Source organism: Canis lupus, chromosome 12 (genome assembly GCF_003254725.2).
Source record: "Canis lupus dingo isolate Sandy chromosome 12, ASM325472v2, whole genome shotgun sequence".
In the NCBI taxonomy this organism is placed as follows: Eukaryota; Metazoa; Chordata; class Mammalia; order Carnivora; family Canidae; genus Canis; species Canis lupus.
In genome coordinates, this window is record NC_064254.1 from 21,954,479 (window position 1) to 21,971,522 (window position 17,044).

At 34.9% G+C, this 17,044-nt stretch overlaps 1 protein-coding gene across 2 annotated transcripts in view; it reads left to right on the plus strand.

Moving 5' to 3' along the window:
* Positions 1-17,044, plus strand: part of TINAG (tubulointerstitial nephritis antigen) — a 92,381-nt gene that overhangs the window by 13,888 nt on the left and 61,449 nt on the right. For both annotated transcript variants that reach the window (XM_025419071.2, XM_025419072.3), the window contains exons 4-6: positions 322-436; positions 12,499-12,622; positions 16,596-16,746. In XM_025419071.2, the coding sequence (XP_025274856.1) occupies positions 322-436; positions 12,499-12,622; positions 16,596-16,746 (390 nt within the window). The remainder of the gene's footprint in view (positions 1-321; positions 437-12,498; positions 12,623-16,595; positions 16,747-17,044) is intronic.

Below are 17,044 nucleotides of genomic sequence, written 5' to 3' on the forward strand. Positions count from 1 at the left end.
AAAGAAACTGCGTATATTGGCCTTTTGCCACTTAATCCCTTATAGTATGTAAAGATTCCATATTCTTAAATTTAGTATAAAATGATGTAGCCTTAGATTTCTCATATAAATCATTAAAATAATTGAAATAGATCTAATTTAGGAAGAGTGTCTCATAGGCTCTCCTGTTATGGTAAGCAAGCATGCATTCTTTATATAAAGAATATCTAGCTTGCAGTAATAGTTCTAATTGTGTATAATTTCAGAAATATAAATAAACATTATTTATAAAAGTGATATTATATGACCTATACCAATTTTTCTGTTTCATTTGCAAGGCAGATGGACAGCCCAGAACTACAGCCAATTCTGGGGAATGACTCTAGAAGAAGGTTTCAAGTACCGTCTTGGTACCCTGCCACCTAGCCCCATGCTTCTGAGTATGAATGAGATGACAGTAAGTGTCCTCTCTGACTCAAATACATGTATATTTGTATAGATATGTTTGTATGTGCATTTAAAGAAATTTTCAGTAACTAAAATAGTGAGTTTTGAGCTTTCAAAGTTATAATTATGTCATATAAATAAAAAATCTTTACTAAAATGGTTGTTACCTTCCTTAGAAATTTCACATGAACTTTGGAAGTTCACCAATGTCAATTAGATAAAGAATGACTGTGTGTTCATTTACATTGCTCATGATTTCATAAAAATTCATATTTCTGATTATTGGTTGTTCAGTGACCTGATGCTCAAGCAAGTCACAGTTGTCCTCATTTTTCTTTTTCAACTAAACACAGTCAATTTTTGTATTCATCCAAATAGAGTTGTACTGTCATTTGGCTATCCATTATCACATAAGGCTAAGAGAAATGCTAGTAACTACAGACACTATGCCATGATGATTCATAAAGGTTTATTCTCAAAATTTCTATTACAAGAACACCTTCAAATTTTGTCAGGTGACCTCCCAAACCCCTTCATGAAATTGCTGCATTTCCTACACTCATGCTTTGTACTATTGTATTGGCTTTCCCTTTCATTTTTAAGAGACGTTATCATCCCATAATAGATATCTTGTATAAAGAGTCTTCTATCTCTCCAGTATCACAGACCTCTAACTCATAGAGCTGCAGTTTGACCACCAAATGTGTGGCGTCTTAGGCACACATACTTCCCAGGAAAAATGTTAACTGTATTCAAGTCCTCGTACAAATGCTCAAGGCTGAGCACTGCTCCTGGGTGTCGGGAGTGCAGCCACTTCTCTCTGTAATGAAGGCTTTGGGTCCTGGTTGCCTGGAAGCTCCCAGTGTCTCAGGAGCAAGCAGGGTTGTTGTTTGCCTTTGGATGAGTTGTGAATCCACAGGTTTTCCATGAAGCATTTACTGTACTTTGCTCTCAAGAGATGTAATCCCCCGAGTTATTATATCAATTCAAATTGCAGTAGCAGGGCCTGCTAAATTATAACCAGTATCAGAAAAGATCATAATAGCTGCCACATATTGAGGAGCTGTGTGTTAAGCACTCTTATAAGCACTTTCATACATTATCTCATCTAATTCTCACAGCAGCTTGATGTAGTGGGTACTATAATTATCCACATTTTAAAGACAAGAAAATTGAGATTGAGAGAGGCTAAGTCACACTGAGATTGGGAAAAGTGAAAAGCCACTGTAGAATTACTTAAATTGCAGAGCTAGGACATCTTAAAACATCTGACCCCCAAAATAGTCCCTAGAATTCCAGTAAAATCAGTTAGCTTTGGCCAATGCAGGTTCAAAATAGCAAAAAGTAGAGCTAACTTAATGAAATGATCAGCTTAGATATACTTTTGGATCTTTCCTAGAACCAGTAAGATATAAAATCTTTATAGATGTGGCTCAGATTCATGGTTTTTAGTGACCTAATTATGTGATCAATTGGAAGAGTTATTTTTTTTCTGGCTGCTTTCTTTTTCATTTTTATTTCCATCTAGGGGAAAAAAAAGAGGCAGAATTATTTAAGAAAAGAATAAATCCACTCCTTTTATAAGGATTGCTCTTTCCCTTGCTTTTATTAAGGGGCCCAGTCAGTCAAATGCTCATTTGGGTGTCTACATACATTTTCTGTGGATTTTTTCTAACCTTCCTTTTTAAGCTTTATTTTTTTTGCAGCTTGGGATATTTTATATTCTGGAGAATACGAGGTGCATTTCTTTTTCAAGTTGTCACTTACCATAGTATAGAAAAGGAAGTCGAATCTTAATTCATCATTGATTGGCTGCTAGGGATTTGTCTGCATGAAAAGTTGTTGTGGTGATATTCAAATGAAAAATACTAATGATTAATACTTTGGGAGAATTAAAATTGATGAGTGCTATGAATTAGTGTAATATAGTTGCCAGCTTATTCCCGGAAAGCAATAAGGAAAATTTGGCTGGTCTGTAAGAGTTCCATTACCCACTTATAATCTAAGGCAAGGAAATAGCTACTTATTTGTAGGGCATAGTAGCTTGAGGACTGAGGACCTTTCAAAAAGTTTTTAAGTGTTAGAGTTGTCCTAATATCTGGAGATATGAGAAAATCAGAAATATAACAAGTTCACTTCCAGGAAATGAACCAAGTTGAACTGGTTTCTACAGAAAGAGGTAAAAAAATATGTTAATTCTTAGCCTGGTGACTATGTGGAAACTACCTCAGTATACTAACTTGCCTCAGAGTACAGTGAAAATGAGTTATTTTCTTTGTAGATATGCTTCTGGATAACTCTTTTCTGCCTGCTTTTTCCCAACGATCTTTTTTTTTTTTTTAATACCATTTTCAACATAAGATGGTCTATGTGTAAGAGCAAGGGTAGGCAGCTGCCAACAGTGGTGATGATTTTGCTGAGGAACTCCACTGCATCCTCACACCCAAAACGTCTTCCTATCCTTGACCATATTAACTGGATGAGAACTGGGGTTCATATAATTCTTTATCCAGAGGAGGATGAGCCATGAGCCATTTCTTGTTTCTGGGAAAGCTTTTCACGTCCCTGGCTTGTTTTCTTAGTTTCATTCCTTGGTTTAAGTCACTATTTTCATGATGTATCTGCTGGACATGAGTTAGAGAAATACCAGTAGGCATTGTGCAAAGAGTTGGATGATCATATAGATATGAAAGATTTGTTTAATCTATATGAATTCATTCAGTTCAAATGAATATGTGTAGAGTGTGGTTAGTAACACTGATGAATAGAAAGATGCTGATAGCAGAGGATGGAAAAAATTTATCTTTAGGGTGTTGGGGACCCCTTCCTGGATGATAATCCTGAGTGAGGACAGACAAAAGAGAAATATAAACTTACTATTTTCTCTGGGTCCAAGCAGAGTGCTTGAGAGGAAGTGAAAAAAGAGAGAAGGCTGAGACCAGGTAACTCTTTGCTGTATATGAAGACTCACTTCACCCACATTGGAATTAATTGTATCTGGTGTCAGGGAAATACAAGCTGGCTGGTAAATGTATGCCTATTTTTTTTTTCTTGAAAGTTTTCTTGTTTGTTTCACATTTTTGTTTAAATTCTAGTTAGTTAACATATAGTGTAATAGTGGTTTCAAGGGTAAAATTTAGTGATTCAACACTTACATATAACGCTCAGTGCTCATCAGAACAAGTGCTCTCCTTAATGCCTATCACCCATTTAGCCCATCCCCTGCCCATCTCCCCTCCATCAACCTGCAGTTTGTTCTCTATAAGTAAGAGTCTCTTATGGTTTGCCTCCTTCTTGTTCTCTGTCCCCTTCCCCCATTTGAAGGTGTTCTTAGTTTGAGATTATTCAAAGCAATGTCTTGATTGGACAGTTCTGTTCTAAATGGTTCTACACTAAAAGTGTTAGGAACTATTGAATGAATTAACCATTCTCTGGCACTCCATTGAAACTTTGTATGTTGTATGGATAGATTTACAATGAGACTGATTAGGAGCTGGCCATCAGAAGAACTGCAGCTCCCCACAAGAAATTCAAACTCTGCCATTGAACTTTTTGTCACCTTAAAGTGCAAAGTAGGTTATGCCATGCTTTGACCATTATTTCAATATTTCTCAACGTTCGTCCCATGGACCACCAATCTTTCAAGATTAGGAATGAAGGTGTCCCATCTGTGGTCAAATAAATTTGTGAAATGGTGCTTTTTATCTTCCTACTGAAAATTCACACTAGAGTAGAAGTGTATTTAGGGACAAATCAAGAACTTTCTCAGTGTCTCAGAAAGAAAACAAGGGAGACAACCAATTATTGTGACAGTATGCAAAACTAGCATTGACTGAGGTCCTATTGAGCCAGCAGAAACATCACAGTTGACGTCTGTTAATAGGCATGTGTCAGCCACTGTGTTTATTCATGAGGGCACCATTCCATACACCATAATGAACATGAGCTCTGGACCCAGTGCTCTGGACTCAGTCTGGCTCTTTCACTTATTGCCTTCATTTCCTCCTCTGTGAAATGGTGTAGGGTTGTAAGAAGTCCATGAAATGCTAAAAGAGAAGTGCTTATTATATACTAAATTAAACATATCCAGGATCCCTGGGTGGCGCAGTGGTTTGGCTCCTGCTTTCGCCCAGGGCGCGATCCTGGAGACCCAGGATCGAATCCCACGACGGGCTCCTGGTGCATGGAGCCTGCTTCTCCCTCTGCCTATGTCTCTGCCTCTCTCTCTCTGTGTGACTATCATAAATAAATAAAAAAATTTTTTAAAAATTAAATATATCCAAAACAGAAATGCTGTTATATACCATATAAAACTGTTTTTTCTCTCTTGGATTAACTTTGGGAGAATAGTAGGGTCAGTTCCCTGCTATTTCTTACTACTAATTTAGATTATCAAAAGCTTCAATACTTGGAGATTTTTATCTCCTAAAGAAAGGTATAGCTCTGGATATATTGGCCCTGATGGTATTTACATATTTCTGGTGAACCTGAAAGTTCTACTATGCTTCTAAATCAAATTAAATCATATCAAATAAAATCTAATCAAATCAGCATCTTTGTACCTGATTTTTTTTTCAGACATAATATTCAAGTGCTTTTGAATTTGGGAAATAACTTTAAAAAGATTCACTATATTATATCCTATTATAAATATTGCAGATATTTTGAATGAAAAATGCTATTTTCAAACATAAATGGGGAAATTAAGAGTTTGCTTCTATACTTGACTCAGTTAAAAAAATTAAATAGCTGTGTTGTTGTTGATTCCCCAGGGAGAACAAAGATGTGAACAAAGTTGTTACAGATGTTTTAAAATTTTTCTGTCCACCTTATAGCTTACTAGTGTAACATCTTTTCTCAGTCACCCAGTATAAATGATTTTGTTGTGTTTTAGTTGGTATTACTAACACAGGAAAAAAAATGTTTTTATGGTTTGCTGGAAGTTGAAGTAAAATATTTGTGTATTATATAATAACTTTTTAAAAAAGATTTTATTTATTTATTCATGAGAGACACAGAGAGAGAGAGAGAAAGAGAGAGAGGCAGAGACACAGGCAGAGGGAGAAGCAGCCTCCGTGCAGGGAGCCTGATGTGGGACTCGATTCTGGGACTCCAGGATCACGCCCTGGGCTGAAAGCAGGCGCTAAACCACTGAGCTCAACGTTATGATCCCCTATATGATAACTTTTAAAAATTAATTATATCTGGTGCCAGGGCAATAAAAGCTGGCTGGTAGATGCATGCCTATTTTTTTCTTGAAAGTTTTCGTTTGTTTCACATTTTTGTTTAAATTCCAGTTAGTTAACATATAGTGTAATAGTGGTTTCAAGGGTAAAGTTTAGTGATTCAGCACTTACATATAACACTCAGTGCTCATCAGAACAAGTGCCCTCCTTAATGCCTATCACCCATTTAGCCCATCCCCTGCCCATCTCCCCTCCATCAACCTGCAGTTTGTTCTCTATAAGAGTCTCTTATGTTTTGCCTCCTTGTTCCCTGTCGCCTTCCCCATTTGAAGGTGTTCTTAGTCTGAGATTATTCAAAGCAATGTCTTGATTGGACAGTTCTGTTCTAAATGGTCCTATATGATAACTTTTAAATCCACCAATCATTGAGATGAGAAATAAAAATTTATTTAATTGTCTAGATACTTGATCATTGGCTAGATAATACTCAGTATCGACTGACTGGAATTTTCTTTTAAAAATATTTATTTATTTATTTATTTATTTATTTGAGAGAGAGAGAGAGAGAGAATGCACACAAGTAGAAGAGAAGGAGCAGAGAGAGAGGGAGAAGCAGGCTCCCTGCTGAGAAGGGAACCCCATGAAGGACTCCATTCCAAGACCCTGGGATCATGACCTGTGCTGAAGGTGAACACTTAATGGATTGAGCCACCCACACACCCCTGGATTTATTTTTATTGTCATCAGTTATAACAGGAGGAATTTGTGTTTTCCTTTTTGAGGTATATTTCAGTGATAGCAAATACTGAAGGATAAGACATATCTTTGGAAAAAAATCAAAGGGAATCTTACCAATATACTTTGTAACCTACCATAGGCTATTGACATTTTTTATTTGAGGGGCACCTGGCTAGCTCAATGGGTTAAGCATCTGCTTCCAGCTCAGGTCATGATCCCAGGGTCCTGGGATGTAGCACTGCATCAGGCTCCCTGCTTAGCGGGGAGTCTGTTTCTCTTTCTTTCTCTTTCCCCTGCCCCTCCTCGCTGCTTGTTCTCTCTTTCAATAAATAAATAAATAAATAAATAAATAAATAAATAAATAAAATCTTAAAAAAGAAGAAATTTTTTATTTGATTAAAAATAATCTACTTGATTCCAAATATGTTTGTCATCTGTATAAACAGAAGCCTATGTAGAAAATGAAACACTAACTAGAAAAGTGAATAACAGTTATATGGTTTGGTTCCTTATATAAAGTGAAAGAAAAATGACCATTTTCCCCATAAAAATGATGTTTAGCTCCCCACATACATGAATATAGGCAATGGTATCAAGCTTGAATAATAACTTTAGGTGATCCCTGCGTGGCTCAGTGGTTTAGCGCCTGCTTTCTGCCCAGGGCGTGATCCTGGAGTCCTGGGATCGAGTCCCACATCGGGCTCCGTGAATGGGGCCTGCTTCTCCCTCTGCCTGTGTCTCTGCCTCTCTCTCTCTCTCTCTCTCTCTGTGTCTCTCATGAATAAATAAATAAAATCTTAAAAAAAAACAACTTTATAAAATGCAGGTGCCTGTGATGCTGCAGAAGAGGGGTACAGCCAGATGTTCATGGTGGAGACTGTTTAAGCATATATTTTCCTCAGTTCATCTCAGAATCTTCTCATCTATGTAGGTAAAGAGCTAGGGACAGATTAAGATGCCAGTTTTTGCCATCTCTAAATTAAGAGCTTTAAATTCATAGAGCATTAAAGCATGTGCTTATGCCTCCTTTCCCTTCTTCCCAGGATGGAACTTCACATCCCTCAAGAAACTTTAGAAAATATACACCCGGCCTTACTCCTTATTCAGCTGAACTTGTGGCAGAATGAGCTCATGGCGGTGTCTTATCTCAAGTCAGTTCTTGAGTGTTTAGTTCTCAGTTTTATTTTTCTGTACTAGTTGCAATCTAGTGCATAACACTGTGATATAATTGAACATGACTTGAACAACACCATGGGGCTGAATTAATCACTGCAAGGCAAATCTCCAAAAAGAAATGTAAAATTTTATTTTTTCCCTTTCTATGAATAAATACTTGGGCCTGTTAAAAAGTAGATTCCTGAGGTGATTTGGTGTGTTGATGGAACAAGCACCTGTTCTCTGGATTATTCTCAAACCTGGGTTTTCTAATCCATACTATGGTTCTTCCCAGAGGCTGTTCTACTAAACACTAGTCCTTTGATCTGCTTCACAACCAAAATGATGTGAAATGAAATGAAATAAGCTAAAATAAGATACTTTTCATTGGGTCATGAACATATAAAACCATGAATATTATTCCCACTTCCTAGAGTCTTAGAACACTTAAGTAGCTTATAAAATATACTGCAGTGAGGATGAATAGATTTTCAAAACCAGTGTTTCTCAGAACTGTTAGACTAATCAATTCCTTGTTTTGTAATTATCTATTATAATTCCTCAGAACTAGTATTCTAAGAAACTCATTTGAGGAAATATCATAGCTCATCAATTTCTAGATGCTTATTTTATTCACTTTTTTTATACCTCTAAAATTGGGGTGCTTCTTACATTTGATTATGTCCTGGCTTCAGTGAAATATGACACGGTCGTAGCAACTTTCATGCAGTTATATGTACTCTTTTAGTTATGATTGGGCTCATCTGAGAGAGCTAAACATTCCAAATGAGTGGCTTCAATAACATAGGAATTGATCTACCACCAACAAATCTGGAGATGGGTTGTCTTCCATTAGAAGTATCCAACTCCATGGAATTGGATACTCAGGCTCTTTCTTCCTTGTTCTGTTTTCTAGAGTCTTTCTATCCAAGGTCATAAAGTGATTCAAGAGAGCTATTCCATGTCTATCTATACCCTAATTTCTGCTAGCAGGAAAAAAAATTAAAAATCAATAAAAAAGAATAAAAGTAAAGTACTATTCGTCTCTTTAAAAAAAAGTCTCAGAAACTGCCAATGGTACTTTTGCTTATATCTCATAGACCAGTGCTTAGTAAGGTGGTCACACATAGTACCCAAGGGGGAGTATGGAATGCAGTCACTTTTCTGAGTTACAAATGACGAGCTAAAATTGCTACTTATGTGAATAAAGGGAAATTCTATGAAAAAGGGAAGGATTGGAGAAGAATTAGTACTACCTGCCATAGTGTGATCATGAAATATTGATATTTATAGAAGTGGATCATTAAAAAAATTACCCTAGAAGTAGAAACTAGAGAAATATCCTGGAAGCTAATCCTTCCAGAGGTGGAAGCATGAAGACAAATATTGTTGAAGATGAAAAATTCATTTTGCCATTAGCATCTAGAAAATTAGCCCTATCCTCTCTAATATCAAATAGTTTAGAAGACATTGTTTGGTATTCATGCCTGGATTGTAAAGGGCAGAACAGAATGATATTCTCTGTTGCCTTCTTTTGATTCTCAGGTCACTCTGATTATCCAAATTTAAGTTGGAGGCAAGTGCAATCAGAGATAGAAGTGGTCACTCACATAGTAGATATTGTGGAGATATGGGCTCATAGTAAGAATGTTCAGAATGTCCAGAATTCGACTGGAGTGTTCTCAAACTGCTCTGTGATTATGTTTGCATTACTCCTTCAGAGATTTTGATTCGATTAAATGTAGGAAGTACTGTAAAAAATTCTCCAGTATTCACCGTTGCCTTTAATTTTTATATTTGTTCGCAATATTTTTAATCTCTAATTTTAAATAGAAATATCAAATAGAGGAGACTGTTAAAATTTAATCTCAAATTTGACTAATGTTAATTTGGGAATGCTAGATTATGACGGAAACTTTTTCCGTCATAAACATTCTAAACATTAGAATTAAAAGAATTAAAAATGCCCATATGCCACAGTGTAAATCTTTTTAAAAATAAATTTCTATTTTATTTAAGTCACTGTCACTTTGAAATTTCTGTCACTCTCAGATACTTTTGCTTTATTAAGCTATCTTTTGACACACACACACACACACACACACACACAGTGTTTGTTGAAGCCAGACGTCTGTTACCTATTCCTAAAAGCTATTATTCTGTGATATTTACCTTTATTTGTAAGCCCATAAAACACTCTTACTTTAGAGAGGCATGCAATAATTAAGGAATAATGGGATATAAAATTTTCTCTTTGCTTATTACATCAGATTATCTGATATCATAAGGCAAATAAAATTGCAAGATAGTGTGTGCCTGTTGATCTTCAAATCCTATGAGCTTATTTTTAGGAAAAGCAATATTAAATAAGTGATAAAAATTCTGAAAGATCCAATAGGTGAGCTTTATGAATTGGATCTGGCTTAGTGGGTTGGTAAATATGTTTTCAATAAAAATGTCATTTTGCTTGTTATTTCTATATTGCCTTATCTTATTGAGAAAGATTAACCATTTGTATTTTTTTAAGCAATAAATCAGAAAAGCAACAAAAGCAGACTGGTATTTATAATCCAACTCAATGTGTTTAGGGGGAAGAAACTTTTTTTTTAAGAATTTAAATCTACCAGTTTGATCTATATTTCCTCATTATCATGAGACATTTATTGCATACTTCCTATGTGCAAACCATTCTGATTGGCTTTGGCTTATGGAAGTCAAATTCTAAATAACTCAACCAGGCTGAAATGTGTGTGAAGTAATAGTTGTATTTTTATTACCTCAACAGAGCAGAAGGAAAATACCCTAGCTATTTTATTAAATTATAAAGTATTAAATAACAACCAACACTGTACCTGTTTTTCTGGAAACTTGAGACAACTTAGTACTATCAATTTTTAAAAGCATACTGATATGCCAATAATAATAAAATTGAAGATATTAATAACTAATAAGATGGGGATCCCTGGGTGGCGCAGCGGTTTGGCGCCTGCCTTTGGCCCAGGGCGCGATCCTGGAGACCTGGGATCGAATCCCAGGTCGGGCTCCCGGTGCATGGAGCCTGCTTCTCCCTCTGCCTGTGTCTCTGCCTCTCTCTCTCTCTTTCTGTGTGACTATCATAAATAAATAAAAATTTATTAAAAAAAGTTACTAATAAGATGGGTATATACCTATCAAATTTAGAAAGACTCCCTTGGAGAGTGAATCTATCTCTCTGGAACTATCTATTCAGAGCAGTAAATTTATCCTGCTCAAACTCTAGGTTTCTGCAGTCTGCTCAGTCTAATGGCATAAGGATCTAACTTGGATTTCCATGATACTGCTCTTTAAAAAAAAAAAAAAAAAAAGACTTTATTTATTTATTCATGAGAGACACAGAGGAGAGAGAGGCACAGACACAGGTAGAGGGAGAAGCAGGCTCCATGCAGGGAGCCAACGTGGGACTCGATCTCAGATCTCCAGGATCACACCCTGGGCTGAAGGCAGCGCTAAACCGCTGAGCTACCCAGGCTGCCCCATGATACTGCTCTTAAAGGTATAATGTAGGCCCTCTACTGTGATCCGCTTGACATTTTTCTATTCTTTTCTTCCATCATCTGAATAGGAGTGTTTTTAGTAATGGAACTCAGGATTTAATAACTTTCTTATCAGATGGTAATAGTTTCTTTAAATCAAAACTGAACTCTCATTAAAATTCAAATTTATAGATATTTTCGATGGATACTTTTTCAAGCTGACATGTAAATTCCGAATCTTCCTTTAGTCTTTGAAGCAATTGTATACTTGTCAGAAGTAATTTTGCTTGCAAGACATCATCAGATCAGTAGCCTGACTTGTTTAAGGCGGTGCACAATCATAAAACTTTTAAGTAGGTAAAATTTTAGCTTTTATAGACATTTTGCTTCTGTTGCAAAATATTAACATATTTCTGATAAAGTAAGTAAATGATAAATGGAACTTAGTGTTAAAAGTTCTAAAACCTGGATCTGATTTCAGAGGTATTTCTTATTTAACCTTAGCTTGTCATTTAACTTTTAGAAGTTTGTAGCCTCATTTATAAAATACAGTGAATAATTTTTTGCCATGATTATAAAACATAGAACTATTGAGAAGTTAAAATAAAATATTGAGTATTAGAACCCTTTGAAAATTCTAAAGCACTCTTAGAAATGATGTGTGTGAATGTGTGTGTATGCTTAAGTAATAAAAATATAAACAAATTCTTATTTAGTTCGAGTCCTTATTATTTATGGAAGTAAAAATTGTCACTTTTTAGAAAAGTTTGGGGACAAAACCAGGGTATTTGTTTGAGATTTTCTTTGAGTGACTTGAATGGAGCATAACTTTTAATTTACATTCTTGGAAAGACAACAGCTGAAACTGTGTCAGAACCTGGATGGGGGCTCTGAAGATATAATGGTATTGTATATTAGGACTTCCACATTTTCTGAAGCCCTTTTTAATCTTCAAGGATTTTCTGAATATCAACCAATTCATCCCAGTTTGGTTTCCCAATGGCTGGTGTAAAATTGGTGCTCCTTGGACCTTCTAGTGTAGTAATGCATAGTTGCCACAGATGCATTATTTCAAAATTAATTTCAGACAGAATCACACTCTCTAATATAAGAAGGGACATAAACATAAATGTTATTTATGAGGTCAAGTTTAAATAACACCATGTAGTCTTTCATATGGGTGACCCAAACTCTGATCCAAGGTGATAGAAACTATTGCACTATATGGTAACCCAGAAAAAATTCTGCATCTTGTTCTTCTGATTTTGCTGTATGTTAAGATTCCCTGCATTAAATTATTTTTAAATATATATGAAATTGAAATTCTACACTACTAATACTTCCAGGGATGTCATTCAGAAAACATGAGTGTACAAAATAAAAAAAATAATGATAAGTGTTATAAAAGGTCACGGCATTTTCTTATAATGGTTATTGGAATACATTTGAAGAAATCTGACATGTCTGCCTCTCTTCTATAGGCTTCTTTACCTGCAACAACTGATCTTCCAGAGTTTTTTATTGCTTCTTATAAATGGCCTGGATGGACTCATGGCCCATTGGATCAAAAAAATTGTGCTGCATCATGGGCATTTTCTACTGCAAGTAATAAAAGTCATTTTAATTACTTCCTTATAATTCTCCTTTTAACTCAAGATTTTTGTACAGTAATTAAAAGGTTTTAAAGTTTAGAATATTTAAATGTTAATGTTTAATCAATTAAAATAAAATCATATTCAGACCAGAGAAAGCAGCCTGACCATTATATAAAAAACCATTTTTACTCTGAAAATTGGTTTTGATTTCTAGGGTGTAATTTTAAATGGAGAATAAATCAAAAGAGCAACAAATTTCCCAAAATTTGTTTGTCCTTTGAGAGTTAAGGTCAGATGATAAGAAGAATATAAGATACCTTTTAATCATAATATTATCAGTAATATTAATATGAACTTACACATAACTATATAATTCTTATATTCTTTTCTCTATAAATTTGCAAAAATATGCCTCATTATTAAACTACTCTGATGTAAAGAAACACTTCAGAACAAGATAATAATGGAATCAATGGGTTTTATCATTTCAGTTAAAAACAAATTTATAGCCTTGACTCTAAAGTGATGAGTAGCTTCCAAATTAGTACTGCTGTTACTTCAAAAGTGTAAGGAATACTACGTTTATAGTTACTTTCATATAAGTTCACAAGTCCAATAAATCAATACTCAGGTTAATCTTAAGATTTGGTCTCTATGTTATCCTCAAAGGAGTATTAACCATACTCCAGCAAATAACCCTAACATGATGTTGATTGGCTACAATCAAAGGCCTTCATAAAACTATGTTCTAGGCTTTGAAGGTAATTCCATGAGTGCTCAGAAATAGTCTTAGCACAGAAAGCATAATAAAATAGGGACTTTGGTTCTTAGAGAAACCAGCTCTGAAGGGTGATATTATTTTGGACAGAAAAGTACTGATATATTTTCCAAATATCATTGCTCGTAGTATCAGCTAGTTCTAGAAATGATGCCTTTGGCCAATTTTGCCACTGGAGTAGCTTCATCTGTTAAGTTTATGCTACTTCCTATCCCTCTGAAATAAATGTTCTCTGGATATCTGGTATTTGTCCTCACATATTAGGGATCCAAATGGGGAACCTGTTTGAGCCTTGTTTCATATTGATGGAAAGATATTTAATCAGATAAATCATTTGTCATTTTATGTTCATGTAGTTAATGTGTTACACCTTTTAGATGGTATCATAAGAATTTTGCTTTCAGTTAAAGCTAGTATTTCTGAACATGTTTTAGGAAAGATGTTGCTGGTTAAATACTGAAGATTAACTTGTTAGCCTGGTTTAGATGGCATGTTTTGGTGTCCTCAGGACCCAGTCCCACAGATGGCCTCTGGATTTGTCCCCCTACCTAATTCACCAAAACATCAGAAAGAGGGTTTTCAACACTTTTGTGGTTTCAGATGAGATGGTTTTATATTGTGTGTATTCAGTATGACAAATTAGGCTCATGCTATTTTTTTCTGAGTGTGTTTAAACAAAAGAATAAACTAGGTTCTTTTAAGGATCTAGAAAATTGTGTTAGAAAGTAATAGTTAAAATAAGAAAAAATGTTTTTCAAAGAAGTCGAAAGCTATTAAATAAATAGGACATTTAAAAATATACATATATAAAACAATAGTTATGTGGCCAAATAAAATTCAAGCAAGATGTCAGAAGCTGAATAGGTAAAAGAGTTTGAAATGTCAGGAGTGATGCACGTCACAGAGTAAATGTATAAATAGAGTAAATAAGCAAGGAAAATGATAGAGTGTGTCTCAGAGGTAAAGGCCAATAAAAGTTTTCAAAAGAAGGGTGGAAAACAATCTGCTAAACTGCGTCATTCTTAAGTATTTCAAGTCAATTTGGGTTAAGCATTCACTGAGATTCAGAAATGTCTGTAGAAGAGCAACATATTGTGTCCTGTTGGAATTTAAAATATTTACCCTTGAGTTGGAATCTACAGATTCATGGGGCTGGGAGGGAAGTCACATTTTTCAAGCCTTTGGTTTTATAAAAGAGTCACAGATCGATGAACTGACTGACCCTAACTCAGAAATGGTCCTGGGAAAAAAAAAAAAAAAGAAAAAAAAGAAAAAAGAAATGGTCCCGGAAGCCAGGTTACTGATTCCTTGACTACTGTTGTCAAAGTATTTTTTTGAACAGGAGAATAGTTACACTCACATTTTCAAATTTACATTTGGGTTCTGAACCCTTGTACTAGAAGTCAAAGCATCAAAAATTTTGTATTTTATGAAATAGGGAATTATTTTCTTGAGAATAGCGGAGGTGATAGGAGAATGTCATTTGCTCTTATGAAATATATCCCAGCACAGTAAGAGATGGGAAACAGGGAAGTAGGAGGTTATAGATTGAACAGATATTGAGCATTTAAAATGTGCCAAAATTGCGCTGTAGAATTGTACATATCCTGTAGTTACAAAAAACTCTGTACATACAGAAATACATATGTAAATGAATTATTTAAAAATGAATTATTTTAGAATAATTCTAAAGTTAACACCTTGAGAAGTTCTAGTATATAGACAATTTTAATGAGCAAAAACTACAACTTCTTTCGAGAAAATTGGATGGATAAAAGAAAGTGTATGACTTTGTTACCTTTAGAGGCATCCAGATGACTCAGTCGGTTAAGCATCTACCTTCAGCTCAGGTCATGATCCCAGGGTCCTGGGATGGAGCCCCTCATTGGGCTCCCTGCTCAGTGGGGAGTTTGCTTCTCCTCTCCCTCTGTCCTTTCTCCTGCTAATGCTCTCTCTCTCATAAATAAATAAATAAATAAATAAATAAATAAATAAATAAATAAAATCTTTTAAAAAATCTTGTAAAAGTAACTATGTTTAAATATCAAGAACAAACTATACCAGCCATTGAACAACACAAAACAATATTTGTACCAAAATTTTCTCATGATATTATCATTTATGTTTATGATGGTAGCATAATCAAAAAGATAAATAGTTTTCTGCTACTGATAGATTGATTTCCCTTTTTTATTATTCTGTGAGGATAGCATTGTGATTCTTGTTCATCATTGTAATTTCTAGTGCTTAGTACAGTGCCTGTCACTTAGTAGGCAGTCAATAATATGTGTTAGGAAAAGGAATGAACTGATAAACCATGGAACTTTTTTAAAGATTTTATTTATTTAATCATGAGAGACACACACACACACAGAGAGGCAGAGATCCAGGCAGAGGGAGAAGCAGGTTCCAAGCAGGAAGCCCGATGTGGGACGCGATCCCGGGGCTCTGGGATCATGCCTGGAGCCAAAGGCAGATGCTCAACTGCCGAGCCACTCAGGCGTCCCAACAACCATGGAAATTGTATATTGTTATAAATTTATATCAAGTCTAAACAAGGTGAATTCCATGTCTATGTAGTAAGATTAGGATCATGATTTTCGAAAGTATTGTAAGGATAAAAGTGTGCTGTGTAGTTTTTAGATATAAGATTCATATTAGAATAGATTAGCTTTTGAATGGTTTTCTGAGTGGTCAACCTAAATACCAGTTTAAAAACCTAAGATTCAATTTATTCTAATATATCAGATTAACATGATGAATTTCCAGTTAGTATTTCTATGATAAGTTTTTCTAATTTCCTCCATTTAGTTGCATTCATTTCAAAAGTTATATATTTATCTGTGACTATTCATGAGGTACAGGAGTTACAAATGTAAATGAGATATGATTTTTGCCCTCAAAGAATTTCATTTGACAGACTTCTTAATGAAAAATTCATAACTGTATAGAACATGAAAGGAACTATGGACTAGAAAAGTCTTTGAAGTTGATAAGACAATTGAGCAATACCAAAATTGGATAAAAATTATGAATGAAATTATGACCCAGTTGACTTTGCTGGAATATATAGATACATTAATGACATTGGTTTTAATTTTAAATTACATAAAGTTCTAAAGACTAGGATTCAAAAAAGAGCTATGTAAATTATTAAAAATGACATGTACCATTTGAATATTAATCAATATTCTATTTGAAACAGGTGTGGCAGCTGACCGAATAGCAATTCAGTCCAATGGTCGATACACAGCCAATCTGTCCCCTCAGAATTTGATCTCTTGCTGTGCCAAGAACCGACATGGATGCAATAGTGGAAGCATTGATAGGGCTTGGTGGTTCCTGAGAAAACGTGGGTAAATAGCTGCCCAACATACGTTTCTAGGATTCTTGAGTTCTGTTCGGGGTTAGAATAAAGAAAAAATAAATTGCAAGATTTTTACTAAAAAATGTACAAGCTACACCTAGATAAATGTGTATATTACATTTAAATATACACTATACTTGTTATCTACTAAGATTATAAACTATTGGAAGCAATTATTTGAAACATGTATACATTCCTCACTAAATTAATAGAAAGGCTTAAGTAAGCATTGTCTTGTTGCTCTGAGTCAAACGACTCTACTGAGTCCCAATGGGAATAGATAGGCT